The sequence below is a fragment of the Melanotaenia boesemani genome, chromosome 7 (genome assembly GCF_017639745.1).
Source record: "Melanotaenia boesemani isolate fMelBoe1 chromosome 7, fMelBoe1.pri, whole genome shotgun sequence".
Taxonomy (NCBI): Eukaryota; Metazoa; Chordata; class Actinopteri; order Atheriniformes; family Melanotaeniidae; genus Melanotaenia; species Melanotaenia boesemani.
Window position 1 is genome coordinate 1376732 of NC_055688.1, and position 25039 is coordinate 1401770.

Sequence of the window (25039 nt, forward strand, 5' to 3'; positions counted from 1 at the left end):
GTCGCTTCTTGCAGCTCAGGATGTAATCTGTTGGTTTGCTTTAACTAGGGTATTATTTATTATGAACTGGCTCAAACAGATTTGTCTGTAAAGCTCTGAGATGATGTCGTTGTAAAGTGGTGATATACACATAAAGCTGAATTGAAATGAGTAATATGCATTCACTTGACCAAAGTTATGAGAAAATAGTAAAATTTTTGTAAACTATGAAAGTTTTACTCTGTAATAACATTATTTTGTGTGTGTTAGTGTGTGTGTGTGTGAGAGAGTGTGACTGAAAGAGGAATGCTGGTGAAATATGAAGCATTACCAGTATGTTGTTGGATGAACAGTGAAATAAGAAGCTCTTTCCGGTTCTTACACTGTAAATCTGCCTCCCCATGAACCCCCGCTCGTCGTGGGTAAGACCTTGTACACAACAATACAGAAAATGTTCAAAATTTAATCATAATCCCTCAAATTTGCTCATGGATCTGAAACCTAAAAATGATTTGAATTTTCCAACGAGTTAAAGGAATTAATGTAATTTTCTCTTTTTATTTTATTTCTCTTTTTTTTTTTTTTTTTTTTATTTATTCTAAAGGTAATTTTTTTCTTTTACTGAAAATAAAAGACGGTTTCTGTACATGTTAGTTTAGACAACAACAAAAAAAAACAAATTTAAAAAATGAATAACAGGAAACGACAAAAGCAGATGATTTCCTTCAGTATTTATTAGCGTACAGATCAATAACCGATCAATGTGATGGATTTAAAAGCAGGCAGGTTAAACTGACAGAAACACTGTAACATCACTTTTAACAAGAAGTAAACACGTGTGACGTCATTAAAAACAGGAAAAAACAAACAAGGCTTCAAAACAAAAGTATAAAAAAAAAACACTGAACTTTTATTCTGTAAATCAATAAAATTGAAGTTAAAAGTTAGAAAACAGAGACAGAAACATCCAACAGGTGAGTTCACCTGCTCGTCTACTTCCTGTTTGGGACTGATCAATGACCCAACTGGAGCGACGTCACCGGCCAATCGCTGACGAAGACTTTCTTCCCTCTGCAGGACCAACCAGCCAATCAGAGTCACTGCCGAGATGACGTCATCAGTTAAGGGCCAATCAGCAGCACAAATCACATGATGACATCAGTGAATTGCCTGTCTCACCTGAGGAACCTGCTGGTGAGTCAGGTGGTCAGCTGATTTAGGCGGAATGCTGGGTGAGTTCGAGGTCAGAGGCGGAGCTTGTTTGACGCTCTACGACCCGCTGAGCCTTACAGGCGGCCATCTTGGCCTGAATGTCTCCTTTCCTCTCAAAGTAGTCGACGAGTGGAGGCTCAGTGAGCAGCGACGCCAGTACCTGCTCGAAGGTGATGGACCAGTCTACATCCAGCACGCTGCCCCGCCTCTGCTGGGTGCCGATCAGCACGGTGTCATCAGCGATGTCCTCGCACTGCAGCGAGCCGGAGCTCACCACCGAGTACGACGACACCGACGTGTCATCTTTGGTTTCCTCGTCAGATGTTTGCGGAGCTGGCGACTCCAGCTGGGCATCGGCCAAAGCCTGGCACACCTGAGCCTCACCTGAAGCTCCCTCGCCGGGCACCCCCTCATCCTCCAGGGCTGTGGGCGGGGCTTGAGGCGTGGTCTCTGGCTTCTTGCTGCCGTTTCCAAACTTCTTGCCGACTTCCCCGATGTGCAGCAGTAGGCTGGCCACGGTGGCGATGGAGTGATAGAGCTCCTGCTCCAACGGCTCCTCGCTGAACATGTTGTACAGAGTTTTACACAACTCGATGAACTGCTCCTGCACACACACACACATACACACACACACAGGTTAACACACAGGTTAACACACCTTCACACACTCACCTGCACCATGCCTCACCTGATTCATCCTAGGCAGGTCTTTGATCGTCTCTTTTTTGGGCTCCTTCTCTTTGGCCCACATCCTCAGGTAATACCTGTAGTCCTTCACCTCTGAAACAGACACAGGTGAGGGGTCAGACAGGGACGTGCACCTGACAGACCGAGGTCAGGGAGGTAAAGTTTCAGTGTGAACGTCACCTGTACACACTGTCGGGAGGGGGAGGGCATTTACCTTTCTTTTCTTCACCGTCTCCTCCACCATCCTTTCCCTCCTCACCTGTTCAGAGAGGAAATCATCATCATTATCCTCCTCCTCATTATCATCATCATCCTCCTCATCATAAACTAAACAGAAATAAAACCTTGAACTGATTGGAGATGAACTGTGACAGTAATCAGATTACATTTTGAACATACGGCATCATGACACACCCCTGGCCCTGTGATGTCATTACAGGTGTGACACCTGCACCTGGGTTCTCGTACGGTTCTGGTAGGACATTCTCTGCTCAAGAACACAGAACTTCACCAGAATTCATTCACGCCTTAAAACTCCAAACTGAGGCGACCAAAACCAGCAAAAACCGTCGTGGAGCCGACTTCAGGCCTCTACAGCAGCGACCTCCACCCACCCCCCTCTACGATCACTGAGTGGTTAATTGTGTGAATATAAGACTTGGAAATTGTCAGAATTTCATAAATAAAGAGGGGAAAGTTTTTTTTGGTGGGTTATGTAACAAGGCACCTACACACCCTAAATCAGCTTCTCTCACTGAGATGATGCCAAATTGTGATTTTTAATACGTCCAGAAAATGACCTGTTAATTTAACAGAGTCTCTTTGTATTAACGCGTTAACTGTAAAAGGCGCTGATTAAACTTATTTGAGGGGCTATGTTGTTTTACAGTGATCATGCGACCCCCTGGAATGATCTCGGGACCCCCAGAGAAAGGCTGCTCTACAGAAACAGGAGGGTCAGACCACACACACCTACTGCTGGAACAGATACTTCCAGTGACCGATGATGTGGTGGAGAAACGAACTACCTACTACGGACTTCAGCCGACTGGGTCACTTTACTGGTTCAGGTCTGCTCCGGGTTAATACGGGATGAGGTGAGGCAGGTGAGACACACCTGCTGTGACATCACTGACTGCATGAAACATCATGTCTGACCAAAATGACACAAACCTGATGTCACTTCCTGCTGCCGCAAAGTGTCCAGATCAGACAGGAAGGAAGTTTCTGGAGGGAAACATCACAGAGAAGAAGCCGAAGGAGGAGAAGAAGCAGCCACAGACGAGGAAGAGGAGAAAGAGGAAGCAGCAGAGTGAAACGTTCGGATTGTCACCTGTTGGTTCATGCAAATCAGTTTGTAGATGTGGAAGCTGGTGATCAGCTGACAGCAGGAAGACTGAGGGTGTTTGTGTGTGTGTGTGTGTGTGCTCACCTGGTGGCTCGTCCTCGGTGAAGAAGTGTGCGGCCTCCAGAGCAGACTCCGCCTCCTCAGGACACAAAGCTGCAACAAACAAACAAAGATCCCGTGTAAACAACTTTCCCTCAGTTGATGTGTAGGTCAGCGTGGGCGTGTCGGCCCGTCTCCGATGCGTCGTCTGACGGGTCGACGCGCCTCAATGAGCATCTGGTGTCGTGTACGCAGCATCCAGAGACACCTCTGATGAAGATGGAAGACTACTATGGAAACATGTCAGGTTAGGGTTATAACTAAGTGTCTGATTACATAAGAACTAAACAACTTCCTTGTTTTCTTCATTTTGACTCGCGTCACGGTTTACGACCTGGACCCTCGTTTACAACCGTACACCCAGATCTGAACATTTTCCCACAAGAAGGAGTACCATCTTGTACTTGGAAATGTTCGTAAACACGAGAACAACACTGCAGACCCTGGCAGGCAGGTGTGTGTGTGTGTGTGTGTGTGTGTGTGTGTGTGCATGGTGGAGCTGTGGATTCCAGCTGCAGGTTTTCAGACTCCGCTGTCACCAGATCGCTGCTCTCACTCCTGTGATGACGTCGGGCCTCTCCAGGATATCTGGCTCCTCCTTATCCTGTCCTAACCCTGACCCGGAGCTCCATATTATTCCTGCCATCCCGCCCTGCGCTGACATTGCCACCCGTTACGACATCGTAGACACACAACCTAGTGGCAGGTATCAGAAATCTCAGCTTCCTCGTGTACTCTTTGTTTTGTCAAAATACCGAGTACTAGTAAACTTTTTGAAATAAAAAAAACGCGTTGCTTCATTGGGTAGGAAGCGTACAGAAGACACCTGTGTCAGACAGGTGACACCTGACCCTCACTGGTCTGCTCTCTGCTGCGAGTTCGCCATCAGACAGCTGATCTGAGCGGTGGGACCACAGAGTGACTTCTGATCAGATTCTGTTGGCGACCTGTGTTGGAAAGTTATGCTAACTGAACTATTATGGTTGATACACAAGCAGATTTTGGTCAGTGACTTGAGATGGGAGACAGGCTGGACATCACACCATTCATGCTTTTCTTTGGACTAAAAAACATTTATTTCTCTTGAACAATTAAACATGAGACTGAGTTAAAGGGAGCTCTGCTCCCCTAAAAAGCAAAGAAGCTCCCCATTTTTCCAAAAGGTTCTTGATGTTTCTTAAAAATGCACCAATACCACATTTTTTCAAACCGAGTACAAGAACTTACATTTAAGTACTTGTTGATACTGACTACGGATATGAGTGGTGAGGCTGGGTATGGCGGTAACATGGGGGGAGCTGTAAGGCCTTAGAGATGAACGAGAAGTCATGTGATCGTTTCAGTGTTTACCCACTTCCTTCTCCATCTCTCATGGTTGTCAGGCCTGGAAAAGGGAACGTGCATATTTTATTGAGAAAAAAAACTATTTTCAGTTACTAAAGTAAACTTTGTTTAGTACTTATACAGCAGAAGATAAATTCATTTGACCTACAGCACATTAAATTGTTGTTTTTTAGACCAAATGTTATGTATTTCCCTTTTTCTAATTTCCAGCCACCTTGCTGACAGTTAGCTGAACGATGTCTGCAGGCTCGGGGTGGGCTGTAACGTATGTTTTAAAGGTGTTATAACCATCCCCTCACATAAAAGTAATAATCATTTCTTGATTCTATTTATTTCAAAGCTTGTCTAGACAGCGAGAAAGACGAGAAATGCTGCTGTTACAACCCACCCTGGTAGTTGGGCAGTTTGTAACCAACGACCACCATGTTTTTGACATTTCCACTAGAAATCTGTGATATTTGAATTGGAGCCATTTGTAGTAAAAATGTGGGTGTTTTATATAAAAGTTAAAACAGTAGTGAGCTGCTGAAGCAAAAAGTGTTGCACCACACCCAGTCTCTACTAATAAATCTCATTACTGTCCACTGGTTCGGAGCATGGGCCAGGATATCGATGCAACGACCGAGTGGTTAATTGTGTGAAATATCAAACAGGCATCCTGCGGCCAACTTCTAAACCTACAGCCTGAAAATGGGCAAAATCTTCAGAAATAAGATGGATAGAGTGGTTTTTGCTGGCTTCCGTTCACCAGCATGAAGAGGCAGCTCCAAACTGGGATATTTCAAATAACGCCAATGGTGGCGAAATTTGTTTTAGACACCAATGACAAAAATTCTAAATGTAAGACTTTTTGGTGGATTCCATTCACCACTGTGACAAGGCACTGGTATGCCCAGAATCAGTAAAATGGCACCAGTAATAAGTTTGTTTCTGAACAGCCGATAATAAAAGCTTAAGATGTCAGGCTTGAAAGTGACCAGAATCTTTATAAATAAGGAGGATAAAGTGATGATCTTTAACATCACCCTGAAACTACTTTTTACACCATGAACCACTTCATTTGCTGCTTTCTGTGGTTGTCCACGGACTTCCCGTCCCTTTGTGAGACTTTTCTGATTGCATCAGCTGCAGACAGCAGCAGCAGTAACCATGTTTTGACTTTTAATTTTTTATTCGATTTTACACAGTATGTTGTTTCTGAGGATTGTTAAATAATATTTATCTTCTGCTTTTAAACGTTGGCAAATTATTCTTTTTTTAAAATAAATATAAGCTAAACTTGAACAAGTGAACTAAACAGACGTTTGGTTTGCTTCAGACTCAGTAGAAGGTAATTCTTTCTTTCTCTCCATCTTTCCGAGGAGGAACATAAGATTTCTGCGTGACTTCTAAGTGGATGTAGAAGAAGGAATGTAAACGGCCATGAACAGGTACGAGCAGGTGATTCAGAACATGTGGGATTTATCAGCAGCTGATTACTGACTAATATGTTTGTACCTATGAACTTCCTAAATTTAGTTGGTTGACCTGGTCTAGGAGTCTAAAGGCCCATTTATGCTCCCGTACATGTGCAAACATCACCGTCCTCATGCTTCCATGCGTGTCTTATGTTGCCATGGTTGTTGAGTAGGGGGCCGTGCTGAGCTCAGACTTCACTCCCGTAAGCCGATGTCAGGTTCAGACGCCGTTTGGTGGTGGTAATGCGTCGCTAACCGCCCACCCCGGCCTAAACACTAGTCTTTCTTCAAAAGCTTGACCAGTTTCTACCTTTGTTGTCCTCATATTCAGTCTTTTTCTGCTTTGTTTTTCCTTCCTGTTCCTCTTCTTCTCTGGCTTCTCTCTTTTGCTGCTCGTTACTGCGTTGAGCATAAAAGGATCTTAACTGGACCCCAAGGTCACCTGATCAGGTAGTATGTGTGATGTTACCTGGTGAGAGGTGGAGCTTGAACAGCAGTTTGAGTTTCTCCGTCATGTCTCCATGATACATCCCACCTGCAGCGACAAAAACACACAGATGAAACCATCTTCATGTCAAGCTGGGTCTGTTTTCTGGATCTGGACTCACTGAGTCCAGTGATGAACTCTTTGAAGTTGACAAGCCCATCCTGGTTCTGGTCCAGAAGTCTGAAGAGTCGGGCCGACAGTGTGGGGGTGTGACCTCCACAGACCCAGGGAGCGAGAGCAGAGAAGAGCTGGGCGAACTGGACCGGGTCTATGCGGTACTGCTCCAGGTACGGCAGACTGGGGTCATGGCGCTCCGCTGCAGAGCTGCTGGAGCCCCAGTAACAGCTGGTCATGTGTTTGGACTGAACCGGGTCAGACAAAGAGACGGAGACAACCAGGTTAGACACAGAGGACAGAGACGTCTGAAGGAGGAGACCTGGTTTAGATTTGATCCCGACCTTAAACAGACAGTAGAGTTCCTCCAGCTCCTCGATGCTGAAGGCCGACTCCGTCATCATCGCCCTCACCTGCACACAGAAAAACATCAAACTGAACTCACTGTCCTCAGGAGCACGTTAGCATTAGCTAACAACATGCTAACACCCACCACACTCCTCTTGGCTGTGTCCTCCAGAGACTGGATGACCTTTAACCTCTGCTTGAATCGCATCTGCTCGATGACATCAGAGCGCAGGCTGCCAAACCTCTGCAGAGAGAAGAAGGTTCCATCATCGTCGATAATGTCCCGGATTCAGACAGATTCCAGTCTAACCTCAGAACAGGTGTTCAACTGTTGTGTTAAAACCGCTTCCTGCATCACTCTGACCTCATAGGACGACTTGATGAGGTCGAAGACATCCATCTCAGGTGGGGGTTCATCTCCACACGTCAGCAGGGCGTGCAGGTGGGGGATGGGTGGAGCCACAGTCTGTTTATTCACCACGTTATCCAGGTACCTGCAGGACAGGTGTGATGAACTGATCATTTTTATCCTCCTTTACCTCCTGATCAGTCCAGGTCTCAGCTAGTTCTTAACCTGTTCTGCATCTGGTCTGGACTCCTACCTGCCCAAAATGGTCATGGCCTCTCCCTCGTCATTGCAGGACAGCAGGGCGTCCATGTTGTCATGAAGAACAGCCAACGCCACCTGCAGGTCAATGAGAAGACATGATGCTTTCGTGATGCTGCTGCACCGAGGTTCTGATGAGAACTAGCAGGAGAGATCATATTTTTCCAGCTCTACCTTCTCCTCATCGGTTTCCTGCTGAATTCAGAGTAGAATTTAAAATTCTTCTCCTCACATGAGCTCCCAGTCTGGCTTCAGGTATCAGACCCTCTCTACCTTCAGATCATCTTCAAACTTTCCTTCCTGATAAATCTTCTAGCAGGTCTGGCTTGGTGACCCTAACCCATCCTTTAGTTCTGCTGCTATAGGCTGAGGCTGCTGGGGGACATCCCATGATGCACTGGGCTCCTCTCTGTTCTCTTTACTCTCCATGTAGAAACATCTGACGTTGTTGTTGTCATTGAATTGTATTTTTCTTTCTCAGCAGGTATCCCTGGCTTAGATGGCCCTAGATGACCTGGTTCTGGTTCTTTCCTGTTAAATGGGACTTTTCCTCTCCAGTGCTTCATGCAGCTCAGGATGGAGGACTGAATCACACTAGATTCCATGAGAGTTCATTTCTTTATCTGCTCTCTATGATTTGATGTTGTATACATTCGGATTTGGACTTGTGGACTTACTTCATTGTAAATTGGTGCTATATGAATAATAGTAAACCGAACTGAGTGGTAACGGTCAGCAGGTTTATACCTGGAAGATAACTTTGATTCCTTCGTAGAAGAAGCAGTCGACCAAAAGGACAGCGCTGTCGAACGGCATCACGGACAGGAAGAGGGTGAGGAACCAGGAAAGGCTGATGGTGGAGATGACTCCCATCTCCTGCATGTGTTCATATAGCAGGGGGAGGAAGGCCCGGGTCAGCTCCTCAAACACCCCCTGATCAACCAGAGCTCCTGTAGGGACAAACCTTGTGAGACTGGGTGGCACCTCTGTGGTCTCACCATAACTGCTTTGCTATTCAGATAAAACAAACCCTTTTGTTTTGTTTTTTGGTAAAACAAAATTAATGTGGATGCTTGTCAACATCCAGACAGTTTCCCTAACTTAGTCTGTAACTTATCAGTTCTGCACATTCTTGATTCTGGTGGTGCTTCTAGTCCTGTAATAGAATCCAGTCTGCTTATGGACCCTAATCTTTCTACCAGACCTGGTTCCGTTAAAGTGTACCTCCCCCCTCTACTTTCTGCGTAACTCCACCCACTGCCAAATACATAAAAATGGCTGAAACTGTGAGGGTTAGGGTGGGAGGTGTCGGGTGATCAGGGGGCGGAGAGTGGACGGAGCTGAATAAACAGGCAGAAATGATTGACAGACAGCAGCTCAGCTCAGATTCAGCCAGATTCACCAAGCAGCTACACCACAGAGCGTCTTTGAGGTGGAAGACTTTCCCTCCTGAACCTCCTCAGCTACACATGAACCAGGTGGTCCTGAACGTATCAGTGTGAGCTGTTAGCGCTGTTAGCTGTTAGCGCTGTTAGCTGCCTGTCAGCAGCTCCAGCAGCTCTGGAAAGCTGTGGAGACTCGCGGCAGGTTGTGGCAGCTGCAGGAAGTTGCTGCAGGAAGAGCTGCTGCTACGATTTGAGCTGCTGTCTGTCACCAGATGAGGATCCGCAGGTAAACAATAAAGTCCGGTTTTACTTTTACACCCTCAGAAGCACAAATCCATTTCATTGCAGGAAGATTTCACCAGAAACTCTGTGGAAGAATAGAAGTCTGAAACTAGCAGATCTACACCAGATAAGTTCACATCCCTTCATATTGGTGGGCGTGGTTTTCTAAGCCTGCAAGGCGAGGCCCCGCCTACCTGCATCTGGACGGAGGGGCTGTGGGGTATTAACATTTTCTAGTGATGTAGATAACCTCTCTATGTTACTTGGTTTTACCCTGTAGGGGGCGTTATGAGCCATTTTTTAATCCTGTTTTTAAAATAAATTTAAAAAATACAAATTTTATCAACAGTGTATGTGATTTTCATCACAATTAAGTAAAACAGTTGTTTACAGCTAAAAAACAAAACAAAACAAAACAAAACACATTTTTAGGTGCACTACCCCTTTAATGATCCAGGTTGTATGATCAACCTTGGCCTTGTTACTGACACCAGTTTTGTAATCGACTCTGGTCTTATTACCGACTCTAGTCTGTTTATGGACCCTTATTTAGTTTCTAACCTCTGTCTTGTTAACAACGCCCAGTCTCCCAGCAAGGCCTTGCTTCTGTTACAGACCCTGGTCCTGGTAGAGAAGCTGGTCATGTTCTGACCCTGGTCTTGTTACTGACCTACGACCCTGGTGTTGTAGTAGTCTGGCAGCATGCGCTCACACAGCGCCACCAGAAGCCAGAAGGCCTCTTCCTCGGTACAGTAGAGCAGCAGCACAGAGGTGACGATGTTCATGGCCTGAAGGAGGAGACAATGAGTCAGTCTGAATGAAAACAACTCTGCTCTTGATAATTCATTGGAAAAGACATGATTTTCCTTTCAGTTTTTCAGTCTAAATAACTGATTCAATTAATCTATTATTTTACACACAATTATCCAAAGAGAAAACCGTCTTTATCAGAAGGTATAAGGGATGAGTCCTTGTTTTATACCTTTGGCTTTCTTTAGGTCAGACCCACTGCTGTTGGGCAGCTGTAGCTCAGGAAGAACAACAACCGGAAGGTCAGTGGATCAGTTCCTGACTAGATAATAAAGTGTCATGGGGAAAGACACTGAACCTCAGATTCCCTTCTTGTATGTTTGTGTGTGTACATAAAAAGCATTTACTATAAACAACAGAAGTGGTAAATGAGGTGTGTGTGTGTGTGTGTGTGATTGGGTGAATGTGACATGTAGTGTAAAAGTGCTTTGTGTGATCAACATGTGACCAGAAACACACTAAATACGTACAGTCCATTTACCACGATAAAAACACATCATTTAAATGGTAACATGGTGCTAGTGTTTGGGGGTAAATCTGCACCTCCCCGACATGAGGATGGCCCACCCAGGTTATTCTCTAGGTTATTGTCATGCATTTTTTTATATTTTAGGCATGTTTTTCTGCATGTAAACAGCGGATGTCGGTGTTGTACGTATGCTGACATATCATTGGGTCAATTTGAGCCATTTTCAAAAGTTAATTCCATACAATTGCCTGAAAATTACATGGATTAACTGTTTGTGTCTGATCATCTCCTTCAGCTTTGACCTGATCAGCTCCTTCCTTTTGACAGAGATTTTGATGCCAGGGCGAAGAATGAGCGGAACGGGGCCATGTTCACGCATGTACTATGCTCCTTGCTTGTAAAATTAATTATGTATATTTTGGATGAATTTTGTATGTTTTATAAAAATTTATAGCATCTGTGGTCCTCCCGGATAGTGCAGATGGTGATGAATCTGTGACTGGGTCTGCCCCTTCCATATCTTAACTTTCCAAGTGGTAAGATAACGTGTGTCCCAGTTCTCAGACCCTGAGCTGGGACACACCTATAGACAGGACACCCTGGATCCAGTTTTTAAAGTAGGGAGGTCTTGAAGATTTCCAGTGAAGGAGGATTAGTCAATGAGCTAGTCAATGAATTTTAGACCCAGTGAAATTTCTCTTAGGTGGAAGCATCCAAAAAATGGTGATCAAGGGTTCAGGCGTTAGATTGTCCTTGCAAAAATAAGACAAAGCTACATACGAATCCCTCCTTCTGTCAATCATATACTGAAACCACCACAGAGATCACTCTTCGGGAAGGTGAGGTGGAGCATGGGCTAATCCAAAGAACCAGAACCAAACTGTGGAAGTTGGATTTGGCTGCCCGGTTCTTCTGATTTTTTTCTGACCTGACAGTATCCGATGCTTGGATTGCGGTGAGCGTAGGCGGTGAGGACACGGCGCAGGGCGGCGATTCCCATCTCATTCTGGAAAGCTCTGTGTTCTGGCATCGAACGGTGGAGGTCACGCTCAATCTCCTCTGTAGCCAATGAACACAGTCCCATAGCCTGTTCAACCAAGTCGCCATAGTAACCAGGATGTGACGCCATTTCATTTTGTGCTCCTGGAGAGATGGAAGGACCAGAAAAAAGGTGGTTCAGACTCAAGAACTGATGACTAGATGGGTGGATAGACGGCTAGATACTGACCAGAAAACAGCAGCCACAGCTCTCCTCTCAAACGCTCTGGGATCCCGTTGAGGACAAGTTCTCTGGCTCTGGAGGTCCGGTACATGCAGACACCACGACCGAACTCTGAAAAATGGATGTTCCATGCTTCCTCCTTCATCTTCTCCTTCATCTGCCGGAGAAAGGTGAGTGAAGGAAGATGTTTTAGAGTTATTTCTCCTCGGGATACTTCATCTAACTGGGACTAGAACTCACAGCTTTGGGTCCCAGGTTCTCTGGAGCATCGTGGTGGTAGAGTTGTAGCAGACCCTGGCTGGCAGTGGGCAGACCGTGGTGGTAATGGCGCCCCTTGTGGGGACCATTGCCACCTGACTCTGCAGATGAGGACAAGGGGACGCTGGAAGACACCTGAGGACATTAATAACATTAATTTAGACTGATTTGGAAAAATCAATTAACTCCTTGAACCCTAGGGTTTTTAGAGGTGTAGTTCGCCTGAACAGACCTACCCAAATTAAATCAACAATAACTTTGTAATTTTCAGGTCAATATACATAACCTTGGTCTCAACAGACAGGTAAGACCCTATGGAATATAAATCCAGTGTCAGAAACATTGTGAATGTTCCTGTGCCTGTGCAAATTGTGATAAACCATAGGTAAAAATAAAAAAATTATCCTCGCTTAATTGTTTTTTTTTTTGTACACAGATGAAAACATCATGATAGAAATCATTCTGTGCATAAAGATACCACTACATGCATTCAGCAACTCCTTGACTACAACTGTACAAAGTTTCATGAGAACAGAACAAAGCTCATAGCTTTTATACAGGTTTTAGTGTGGATAGGACCAGGCCGACTCTCCATTTGGCCACTTGGATACCCAAACTGTGCCAAATTGTGCTTTACTCCTTTGTTTACGCGCAAGCATTTATACCTGACAGATAAAGTCTCTTTCAAGTGTAAGATATCGTTGGAAAGCTTGTAAGATGTAGAATTTGACCAAACTTTATTTACACTGCCAAGACCCACAACAAAATGGCTGTGAATGGGAGCATATGACATGTTAGCACATGACGCAGTTTCACCATTATGGATTACTACGCTGTGAGTTTTGGTCGAAGAACAATGTGGACAGACTGAAGATGACCACAAAAAGGTAAGAAAATAAAATATGTGGCTGTTTGTGAGAATATGTTTGGGATTTGGTGTATTTGGTGATAAACATGCTGTCTGATAAGGCTGCTGTGATATGCAACGGTTAGCTTTGTGTTTGTTTTGAGACTGACGTGAGGTGCTTGGCGAATATCTTTTTATGCTTGGTATCATATGAAAGTGCAGCTTTTCTAGTTTCATTTGATACCCTATATGTTGGGGTGGAGTGAACGGATCACGTGTTGTGTTGCATTTTGTTTCGGGTGTTACTGGTTATGGTGGCGCTGTTGTTTGTGGCATACGTATTTTAAAGTTGTTATTAAACAAATTCTTTGTTGACTAAATGCACTTGGAGAGTTGATTTAGAGGCATTAGGTTTTCTTCTTTAAGACACATTATAAATAAAATATCCTTACATCACTAAAGTAACTTTTTTACACACATGAACTTGTGTTTACACCTGCTGGACCCACCGGTGGGTCGGTCGGGCTTGAGGGGTTAAAGTAAACCCTCAGTCTGAGCTATGAGGGACATACCGATTGTCCAATCAGGGACAGAGGATTGGTGTCACCCCATGAACTGTCCGGTGTGCGCTGCAGGAAGTCTGAAATCCGCTGGACCAGAAAATCTCTGTCTTTAAGGTTGGCAAAGAGGAAGTTCATCTTGTTCTTCATGCTGATGGAGACAGGACAAGGAAGGACACTGCTGCTGTCTGCCTTCTCCACAATGGACACCTGAGGAGCAGAGGATCATGGGTAAAATAACCAGAATAAGTCTGATAACGTCCTGTTTGGTGTCTCAAGCTGTTGTTTGATTAAACACATAGGGGTCCAAACAGGAAGATGTGAACATTGCTCTCTGTCCTACACTGGAGGACCAGTTCTAAGTCTATTCTGTAACCGGATTCCTTTTCCAGCACAGATCCAGGTCATTACACCACCTGAAACATGTCTTCATATGTGACCCTCCTGTGGACGATTTATCTGCAGACCTGAACAGGATTTATCATTTCAGAGTAAGCTGTTGCACAACATTTCTGAGAACAGCTTCAGACAAACACATATCTGAGGAACATGAGGAACCTCATAACCCTTTCACGCTTGTCGGGCACTGGCTGGTTCCCAAACCTAATTTTGAACCGGTCAGTAGATTCAGACCAAAGAATAGTTGGCTTGGAACCTGAAAAGTTGGTTGTCAATGAGCATAAAAAAATAGTGCTTCTTCTTTGTGAACTGTGACGTCATCAGTGGGCAACGGCTAGATTTGCTGTCAGATCAGAGAAACTGTAAGATCGTCTTCTCAAACCTAATTTTGAATCAGGTGGCATATTAAGACTGAAAAAAGTTGTTTCTCCATTGCAGAACATGATGTCATTAATGGGCAAAGGCTGGATTCACCTGAACGCCAGACCGCAGAACATTTTTACGACCTGACATCGCTGACTGGTTCAAAAGAACCAGCACCATACCCACTGTACCCACACAGTGTGAAAGAGCTATGAGAGGAAACTAAGAGGAACCTGAGGGGAACATGAGAAGATCCACATTAAAGTCCCCAAGTTTTTTTTAACAGACATGGACAGACATAACTCTGAATGTTCCTGAACTACCGGCAGGCCCGGCCCAGTCCGGTGGTTTACCTCTCTGAGTGGGATGATGAGCTGACAGAGATCCTCCTCTTTGCTGCTGAAGCAGATGTAGTTGTTGGAGATGAACAGCTGTCCAACCACATGCATCTTAGCAAACGGCGTCCACAGTGTGCAGTCCGTGTGTCCATCCAGCCGTTCGTCCTGCGTGAGCCGGAACATGGCCCGGTACCGCTCATTCTTCGCCCTGGCATCAAAATCTCTGTCAAAAGGAAAGAGCTGATCAGGTCAAAGCTGAAGGAGATGATCAGACACAAACAGTTTATCTGTTTAATGAGCTAATACAGAAAATAAAATCCCAAAGCAGAAAATCCTGTTTGTGGGAATATTTTCCCGCTCCGTAACATTCCCATTCTTTCGCCAAAAAGACATTCTAACACTGAGGATACCAAGTTATGAAGAATTTCAGGTGTTATTTTGTCCTGTTCATCCTGCAAACACGTCTTCAGGTGTCCAACAGTACTAGGTTGTGGTTGTTTCAAGTCAGGACCGCATGCAGACCAGTTCTCGTACCCCCCTCTTCCTCAGCCATGCTGCTGTAATGTAGCAGAAGGTGGGTCTTCATTGTCTTGTTGAAAACTGAATGGACAACCCTAAAAGAGACGTGGTCTTCAAGGAACCAGAGGTTGCTGTAAAACATCAGTAAACTTTTCTGAATGAATGTTGCAGAACTGACCTGAACCCATACCATCACAAAACCCTGATCTAGTCCCATACCATCACAGAACCCTGATCTAGTCCCATACAATCACAAAACCCTGATCTAGTCCCATACCTTCACAGAACCCTGATCTAGTCCCGTACCATCACAGAACCCTGATCCAGTCCCATACCATCATAGAACCCTGATCCGACCTCACACCATCACAGAACCCTGATCTAGTCCCATACCATCACAGAACCCTGACCAAGTCCCATACCATCATAGAACCCTGATCCGACCCCATACCATCACAGAACCCTGATCTAGTCCCATACCATCACAGAACCCTGATCCAGTCCCATACCATCACAGAACCCTGATCCGACCTCATACAATCACAGAACCCTGATCCAGTCCCATACTATCATAGAACCCTGATCCGACCTCACACCATCACAGAACCCTGATCTAGTCCCATACCATCACAGAACCCTGACCAAGTCTCATACCATCATAGAACCCTGACCCGACCCCATACAATCACAGAACCCTGATCCAGTCCCATACCATCACAGAACCCTGATCCGACCCCATACCATCACAGAACCCTGATCCAACCCAATACCATCACAGAACCCTGATCCAGGCCCATACCATCACAGAACCCTGATCCGACCCCATACCATCACAGAACCCTGATCCAACCCAATACCATCACAGAACCCTGATCCAACCCAATACCATCACAGAACCCTGATCCAGGCCCATACCATCACAGAACCCTGATCCGACCCCATACCATCACAGAACCCTGATCCAACCCAATACCATCACAGAACCCTGATCCAGGCCCATACCATCACAGAACCCTGATCCGACCTCATACCATCACAGAACCCTGATCCAGTCCAATACCATCACAGAACCCTGATCCGACCCCATACCATCATAGAACCCTGATCCAACCCCATACCATCACAGAACCCTGATCCGACCCCGTACCATCATAGACCCATGCTTTTGGATTTGTTGCTCACAACAATTTGGATGCTTCTTTTTGCTTTTTCTTAAATTTGTTCCAACAAAGATCTGGAATACTGATTGGTCACCGTCCAGGTTTCCTCCTTGTGATGGTTCATTCCTGATGCCTCAGAGTCCAGAGAAGTCAATAATGCCTCTAGAACTCTGTACTAAGTTAACACACAGGTTCCTTTCTGCTCAGTAAAGTCTGAATTAACGTTACTGAATGTAACTTTGTATTGTAGAGGTTAACAGAGGTTTCCACAGTAATTCTTGTTCATGTGGTTCTATCAGCTGTTGATGTATGATGGTTCTGGATGCAGGTCCGTCTGAGGGATCAGAGTTCACAGTAAAAAGCTCCCTTGTCATTTAGACACTAAAATTCCTCCAGATCCATTGAAAAGTTTAATGATATTCTGACTGTAGGGTGAGAAACATAGAAATCCTTCAGTCTTTTTGAGAAACTTGTTTTTACTGGTTTTCTGGAGCTCCTCTGAATATATTTAATCTTCAATCTGATGGCATCATTAGCTTTTTCCTCATTAGAACTGAACTTTAAGGACATGCTGCAGCCTGAGATGTTAAACTAGATGAAAAGAAACAGATGTTAAAACATTAAATATGTTGAATTAAAAAATCATAGGAAGAATTAGTTTCTTTTCTGGTTTGTAAAGAAAATAAAATCTTAGACTTTATTTCAGACTCAAAGTTTGGAACAAAGTGAGACCTCTTTAGTGCAGAGACATTCTTCAGAGTCTTGCAGGGTTTAGGCAGCGAGCGGTCGGCGGCAAACGCTTCGTTGTCAAGCAGCTGGCGCATGGCAATGTTGGCGAGTTGCTCCATCAGCTTGAAGGTGTCGTTGATGTTGAGGAACATAGAGAAGAAATGTTCAGTGTGACGGGTGCTCACACGGACACTCTCCGGAAAAACCAGGGTGGCATTCTTCTCGAGCTGCGTCACTTCGGTCCACGGCACCACCAGGGTCACTGAGGTCACATGAAATGAACACATGCACAGACACATCAGAAAAAAAACATGCTAAATTTTCTGCTGTAGTACTCTGATTACTCAGAAGGACTTGCTCAGGTAAACAGCTGTGGTGTGGATTGTTCACGAACTCTAGCCTCTGATTGGCTGCTCTTACCCTCCTTTCCCAACAGGAAGGAGTAGAAGCACAGGTGGTTGACGGACAGGTAGAGCCAGCCCTGCCGCGGCACTCGGCCCTTCCAGTAGCTGCAGGAATAGTAATTCACCAGCTTCTCCTCTTCCGGCATCCCGAAGAGCTTCCTCATCTTCAGTTCCGCCTCCCGAAACTTCCCACTGTCCTCCTCCTGCTCTTCACTCTCCTTCAGTCGATTCTCCTCCGCGATGATGCCCTGCATAAAACAACATCACTCACCAACAGAACCAGGACACGAACAAAACAGCGCAAACAAGAAGCAGCGTACACAAATTTTCCCTTTCACAAACGTGGTGATATCTTCATCGTTGTCGAAGATGGAGATGGTCTGCAGCAGGTTGGTCTCCAGCCAATCCCAGTGCTCTGTGATCTCCTTCCTGGATGAGCCTGCAAGACACAGCAGAGGGTTAAAACAAAACCTTTATCACCAAGTCACCTGGTAGGGTGTCCTGGCCCAGCGAACTCACCACAGGCGATGGTCCAGTAGACCTGAGAGTCCGCCGTCTGCAGTAGGATTCTGTATGGAGCTACTCTGGCACTGGAATCCAGAACCACATCCAGAGTCCCGACCAGGAGACCTGCAGCAAACACACAGGTAAACCAGGTCAGCCAGGATAACCATGTCAACCAGGTCAACCAGGATAATCATGTCAACCAGGTCAATCAGGATAACCATATCAACCAGATCAACCAGGACAGACAGGATAACCATGTCAACCAGGTCAATCAGGATAACCATATCAACCAGGTCAACCAGGACAGACAGGATAACCATGTCAACCAGGTCAACCAGGATAATCATGTCAACCAGGTCAACCAGGTCAATCAGGACAGACAGGATAACCAGGTCAACCAGGTCAACCAGGAAAACCATGTCAACCAGGTCAAACAGGTCAATCAGGATAACCATATCAACCAGGTCAACCAGGATAACCATGTCAACCAGATCAACCAGGTCAACCAGGATAACCATGTCAACCATATCAACCAGGTCAACCAGGATAACAGTGTCAACCAGGTCAACCAGGATAATCATGTCAACCAGGTCAATAGGGATAACCATATTAACCAGGTCAACCAGGATAACCAGGATAACCATGTCAACAGGTCAACCAGGATAACCAGGTCAACCAGGATAACCATATCAACCATGTCAATCAGGTCAACAAGGACAACCATGTCAACCAGGTTAACCAGGATAGACAGGATAACCATGTCAACCAGGTCAACCAGGATAACCATGTCAATCAGGTCAACCAGGATAACCATGTCAATCAGGATAACAAGGATAACCAGGTCAATTAGGTCAACCAGGATAACCATGTCAACCAGGTCAATCAGGATAACCAGGATAACCATATCAACCAGGTCAACCAGGATAACCATATCAACCAGGTCAATCAGGATAGACAGGATAACCATGTCAACCATATCAAATAGGTCAACCAGGATAACCGTGTCAACCAGGTGAACCAGGATAATCATGTCAATCAGGCCAATCAGAATAACCATATCAACCAGGATAACCAGGATAACCATGTCAACCGGTCAACCAGGATAACCAGGATAACCAGGTCAACCAGGATAACCATATCAACCATGTCAATCAGGTCAACAAGGATAACCATGTCAACCAGGTCAACCAGGATAGACAGGATAACCGTGTCAACCAGGTGAACCAGGATAATCATGTCAATCAGGCCAATCAGAATAACCATATCAACCAGGATAACCAGGATAACCATGTCAACCGGTCAACCAGGATAACCAGGATAACCAGGTCAACCAGGATAACCATATCAACCATGTCAATCAGGTCAACAAGGATAACCATGTCAACCAGGATAACCAGGATAGACAGGATAACCATGTCAATCAGGTCAACCAGGATAACCATGTCAATCAGGATAACCAGGATAAACAGGTCAACCAGGTCAATCAGGATAACCATATCAACCAGGTCAACCAGGATAGACAGGATAACCATGCCAACCAGGTCAACCAGGAAAACCAGGATAACCAGGTCAACCAGGATAACCATGCCAATCAGGTCAACCAGGATAACCAGGATCACCATGTCAACCAGGTCAATCAGGATAACCATATCAACCAGGTCAACCAGGATAGACAGGATAACCATGTTAACCAGGTCAACCAGGATAACCATGTCAACCAGGATAACCAGGATAACCATATCAACCAGGTCAACCAGGATAACCAGGTCAACCAGGATTACCATGTCAATCAGGTCAACCAGGATAACCATGTCAATCAGGATAACCAGGATAACCAGGTCAACCAGGATAACCAGGATAACCATATCAACCATGGTAATCAGGTCAACCAGGATAACCATGTCAACCAGGTCAGCCAGGTCAATCAGGATAATTATGTCAACCAGGTCAACCAGGTCAATCAGGATAACCATATCAACCAGGTCAACCAGGACAGACAGGAAAACCATGTCAACCAGGTCAACCAGGAAAACCATGTCAACCAGGTCAAACAGGTCAATCAGGATAACCATATCAACCAGGTCAACCAGGATAACCATGTCAACCAGGTCAACCAGGATAACCATGTCAACCATATCAACCAGGTCAACCAGGATAACCGTGTCAACCAGGTCAACCAGGATAATCATGTCAACCATGTCAATAGGGATAACTATATTAACCAGGTCAACCAGGATAACCAGGATAACCATGTCAACAGGTCAACCAGGATAACCAGGCCAACCAGGATAACCATATCAACCATGTCAATCAGGTCAACAAGGACAACCATGTCAACCAGGTTAACCAGGATAGACAGGATAACCATGTCAATCAGGTCAACCAGGATAACCATGTCAATCAGGATAACAAGGATAACCAGGTCAATTAGGTCAACCAGGATAACCATGTCAACCAGGTCAATCAGGATAACCAGGATAACCATATCAACCAGGTCAACCAGGATAACCATATCAACCAGGTCAATCAGGATAACCATATCAACCAGGTCAACCTGGATAATCATGTCAACCAGGTCAATCAGGATAACCATATCAACCAGGTCAACCAGGATAGACAGGATAACCATGTCAACCATATCAAATAGGTCAACCAGGATAACCGTGTCAACCAGGTCAACCAGGATAATCATGTCAACCAGGTCAATCAGAATAACCATATCAACCAGGTCAACCAGGATAACCAGGATAACCATGTCAACCGGTCAACAAGGATAACCAGGATAACCAGGTCAACCAGGATAACCATATCAACCATGTCAATCAGGTCAACAAGGATAACCATGTCAACCAGGTAAACCAGGTCAACCAGGATAGAAAGGATAACCATGTCAACCAGGATAACCATATCAATCATGTCAATCAGGTCAACCAGGATAGACAGGATAACCATGTCAATCAGGTCAACCAGGTCAACCAGGATAACCATGTCAATCAGGATAACCAGGGTGAACAGGTCAACCAGGTCAATCAGGATAACCATGTCAACCAGGTCAACCAGGAAAACCAGGATAACCAGGTCAACCAGGATAACCATGCCAATCAGGTCAACCAGGATAACCATGTCAACCAGGATAACCAGGATCACCATGTCAACCAGGTCAATCAGGATAACCATATCAACCAGGTCAACCAGGATAGACAGGATAACCATGTCAACCAGGATAACCATGTCAATCAGGATAACCATATCAACCAGGTCAACCAGGATAACCAGGTCAACCAGATCAACCAGGATTACCATGTCAATCAGGTCAACCAGGATAACCATGTCAATCAGGATAACCAGGACAACCAGGTCAACCAGGATAACCAGGATAACCATATCAACCATGGTAATCAGGTCAACCAGGATAACCATGTCAAGCAGGTCAGCCAGGTCAATCGGGATAACCATATCAACCAGGTTAACCATGATAGACAGGATAACCATATCAACCAGGTCAACCAGGATTACCAGGATAACCATGTCAGCCAGGATAACCAGGATAACCATATCAACCATGTCAATCAGGTCAACCAGGATAACCATATCAACCAGGTCAACCAGGATAACCAGGATCACCATGTCAATCAGGTCAACCATGTCAACCAGGATAACCATGTCAACCAGGATAACCAGGATAACCAGGTCAACCAGGATAACCATGTCAATCAGGATAACCAGGTCAACCAGGATAACCATATCAACCATGTCAATCAGGTCAACCAGGATAACAATGTCAACCAGGTCAACCAGGATAACCAGGATCACCAAGTCAGTCAGGTCAACCAGGATCACCGTGTCAACCAGGTCAATCAGGATAACCGTATCAACCAGGTCAACCAGGATAGACAGGATAACCATGTCAACCAGGTCAACCAGGATAACCATGTCAACCAGGATAACCATATCAACCAGGTCAACCAGGATAACCATATCAACCATGTCAATCAGGTCAACCAGGATAACAATGTCAACCAGGTCAACCAGGATAACCAGGATCACCAAGTCAGTCAGGTCAACCAGGTCAATCAGGATAACCATATCAACCAGGTTAACCAGGATAGACAGGATAACCATATCAACCAGGTCAACCAGGATTACCGGGATAACCATGTCAACCAGGATAACCAGGATAACCATATCAACCATGTCAATCAGGTCAACCAGGATAACCATATCAACCAGGTCAACCAGGATAACCAGGATCACCATGTCAATCAGGTCAACCAGGTCAACCAGGATAACCATGTCAATCAGGATAACCAGGATAACCAGGTCCATCAGGATAACCATATTAACCAGGATAACCATGTCAACCAGGATAACCAGGATAACCATATCAACCATGTCAATCAGGTCAACCAGGATAACCATGTCAACCAGGATAACCAGGTCAACCAGGATAACCAGGTAAATCAGGATAACCATATCAACCAGGTCAACCAGGATAGACAGGATATCCATGCCAACCAGGTCAACCAGGAAAACCAGATCAACCAGGTCTACCAGGATAACCATGTCAATCAGGATAACCAGGTCAACCAGGATAACCATATCAACCATGTCAATCAGGTCAACCAGGATAACAATGTCAACCAGGTCAACCAGGATAACCAGGATCACCAAGTCAGTCAGGTCAACCAGGATCACCGTGTCAACCAGGTCAATCAGGATAACCATATCAACCAGGTCAACCAGGATAGACAGGATAACCATGTCAACCAGGTCAACCAGGATAACCATGTCAACCAGGATAACCAGGATAACCATATCAACCAGGTCAACCAGGATAACCATATCAACCAGGTCAACCAGGATAGACAGGATAACCATGTTAACCAGGTCAACCAGGATAACCATGTCAACCAGGATAACCAGGATAACCATATCAACCAGGTCAACCAGGATAACCAGGTCAACCAGGATTACCATGTCAATCAGGTCAACCAGGATAACCATGTCAACCAGGTCAATCAGGATAACCATATCAACCAGGTTAACCAGGATAGACAGGATAATCATATCAACCAGGTCAACCAGGATTACCAGGATAACCATGTCAACCAGGATAACCAGGATAACCATATCAACCATGTCAATCAGGTCAACCAGGATAACCATATCAACCAGGTCAACCAGGATAACCAGGATCACCATGTCAATCAGGTCAACCAGGATAACCATGTCAATCAGGATAACCAGGTTAACCAGGTCAACCAGGATAACCAGGTCAATCAGGATAACCATATCAACCAGGATAACCATGGCAACCAAGCAGGATAGACAGGATATCCATGCCAACCAGGTCAACCAGGTCAACCAGGATAACCAGATCAACCAGGTCAACCAGGATAACCAGGTCAACCAGGATGACCATGTCAACCGGGTCAACCAGGATAACCATGTCAGTCAGGTCAATCAGGATAACCAGATCAACCAGGATAACCTGAATAACCAGGACATCAAGCCAACACTGATGCAGTGGAAGCCCAGCCTCTTTTCCTGAGACGGATAGGGTTGTTTAATGTCTGCTGGATGATTAAAAGCTGGTGAAAACTGTAGGTGTCTGGTGAAAACGCTGGTTTTGTTCTAGATAGGGGACTTGGACTCGCTCATGTCTGTGGTGGAGCAGAAAATGGGGAGAAACATGCTTTAATGGACACCCCTGGTTCTGATTACTAAGCAGCTTCAGCAAGAATAGCTCTGTTCTGTAAACAAGGAACCATCTGAGGGACAAGTTTTTATCCTTTAGACCGAAGTGGTGTCCACCCTCCTGAAGATCAGGTCCTGTTCCAGAAAGCACGTCCAATAAACTCTAAGTTTCTTTTTCCAGATCAGTTGCAGTGAGTTGGTTCCATCAACTCTAAGTATATTTACCCAGAGTTAGGAACCACAATAAAAATCTTCAGGTGTTAGGAGACAGGTAGAAAATTCTAGAAAAACTCCCAGCAAGCAGGTTATGTTCACAGAATCAGTTACCATGGTGACAGGCTCAGGATTTGACTTTTTTTCTAGAACTAAAAAAAAACAAACAAAAAAACAAAAAACAGAATTTCCATCAACTCAGGGTTGACATACTCAGAGGTTCAACACAACCAACTTCCTGCCCCCCACCCCAGTCTACAGTGAACTAGTCTACGGTGACCTGACCTACTGTGATCCGGTCTACGGTGACCCAGCTTGTGGGATCGGTTGATCCACTCTGTCCTGGCCTTTAACATCCACTAGGTTAACACCACATGTTTATCACCAAATGTAAACAAACTTAGCAGTTGTAGACACAGCTGACTTCCTGTCAGCTGACTGCTGATGATGACGTCAGTGAACAGCTGATTTTACAAGAAAACTTATTTTTTTCTTTTTATTATTATATGAATTAGATCAGAGGGAAGGACACGGACCTCAGCACCCTGGTTCTGAAAGTGGACTGTGGTTCTGGACCGAGACGAACTCAGGGTTCGGTGTCAGTCCAATCTAATTAACCGGAACAATGTGAGGCATGTGTGTTGCATTTAGGGCCTGTCCAGCTCTTAGTACCAACAGTGTGAAGACAACGACTTCACAATGAAATGAGATGAGAGGAAGGTCTGGTACCGCCCAGAAAAACAGTCTGAACCTGAAGAATCCGTTCACAGATTCGCAACAATCACTGATTAATCCAGAACATTTCAGATATGCTGACCCAGAAAAGAGGAACGTGTTTCTGACGGATAATCGATCAGCTGATTCACACCATATTTCTGTTCTCACTGAGTTATATGGCGGAGTCCGAGAACACGAACCGAACCAAACTACAGACCGAACTCACCAGAGAGCCCCCCTCCGCGGCCGTGCCCCCTCCTTCTCTGCAGGACGAAGAACGGGTTGGCCCGCTCGGACACCCACAGAGCTCCGGCCAGCAGCACCTCCTCCGGATGGATCCACATCTCTGCCCGCTGCTGCTCACCCTACGCCGGAGGAACACCGGGGGAACAAATCAGCCTCTGGATGATGTTGATAGATCTGATGTTGTTGTTTTCACCCAGTCTGATGACTGCATATCACTTCCGCGACTGACGCG

General features: G+C 45.3%; 1 protein-coding gene across 3 annotated transcripts; it reads right to left on the minus strand.

Moving 5' to 3' along the window:
- Positions 1 to 695: 695 nt before the first annotated feature.
- On the minus strand, positions 696 to 25039 carry LOC121642565 (TBC1 domain family member 9B). Of its 3 annotated transcripts, XM_041989324.1 has the most exons (24): positions 24788 to 25039; positions 17947 to 18057; positions 17748 to 17866; positions 17444 to 17675; positions 17027 to 17285; positions 14631 to 14838; positions 13528 to 13725; positions 12091 to 12243; positions 11857 to 12007; positions 11557 to 11771; positions 10020 to 10137; positions 8430 to 8632; positions 7678 to 7760; positions 7440 to 7569; positions 7221 to 7319; positions 7072 to 7140; positions 6735 to 6975; positions 6596 to 6661; positions 3311 to 3379; positions 3052 to 3105; positions 2093 to 2137; positions 1880 to 1971; positions 1159 to 1795; positions 696 to 1079 (listed from the first exon to the last, which is right to left on the minus strand). In XM_041989324.1, the coding sequence occupies exons 1-23, from the start codon at positions 24903 to 24905 to the stop codon at positions 1196 to 1198; spliced, it is 3633 nt and encodes a 1210-aa protein (XP_041845258.1). In that variant the 5' UTR covers positions 24906 to 25039; the 3' UTR covers positions 696 to 1079; positions 1159 to 1195. The 3 variants fall into 3 exon arrangements, with proteins under 3 accessions (XP_041845258.1, XP_041845256.1, XP_041845259.1); XM_041989322.1 differs by having other exon boundaries at positions 696 to 1795; XM_041989325.1 differs by lacking the exon at positions 3052 to 3105 and having other exon boundaries at positions 696 to 1795.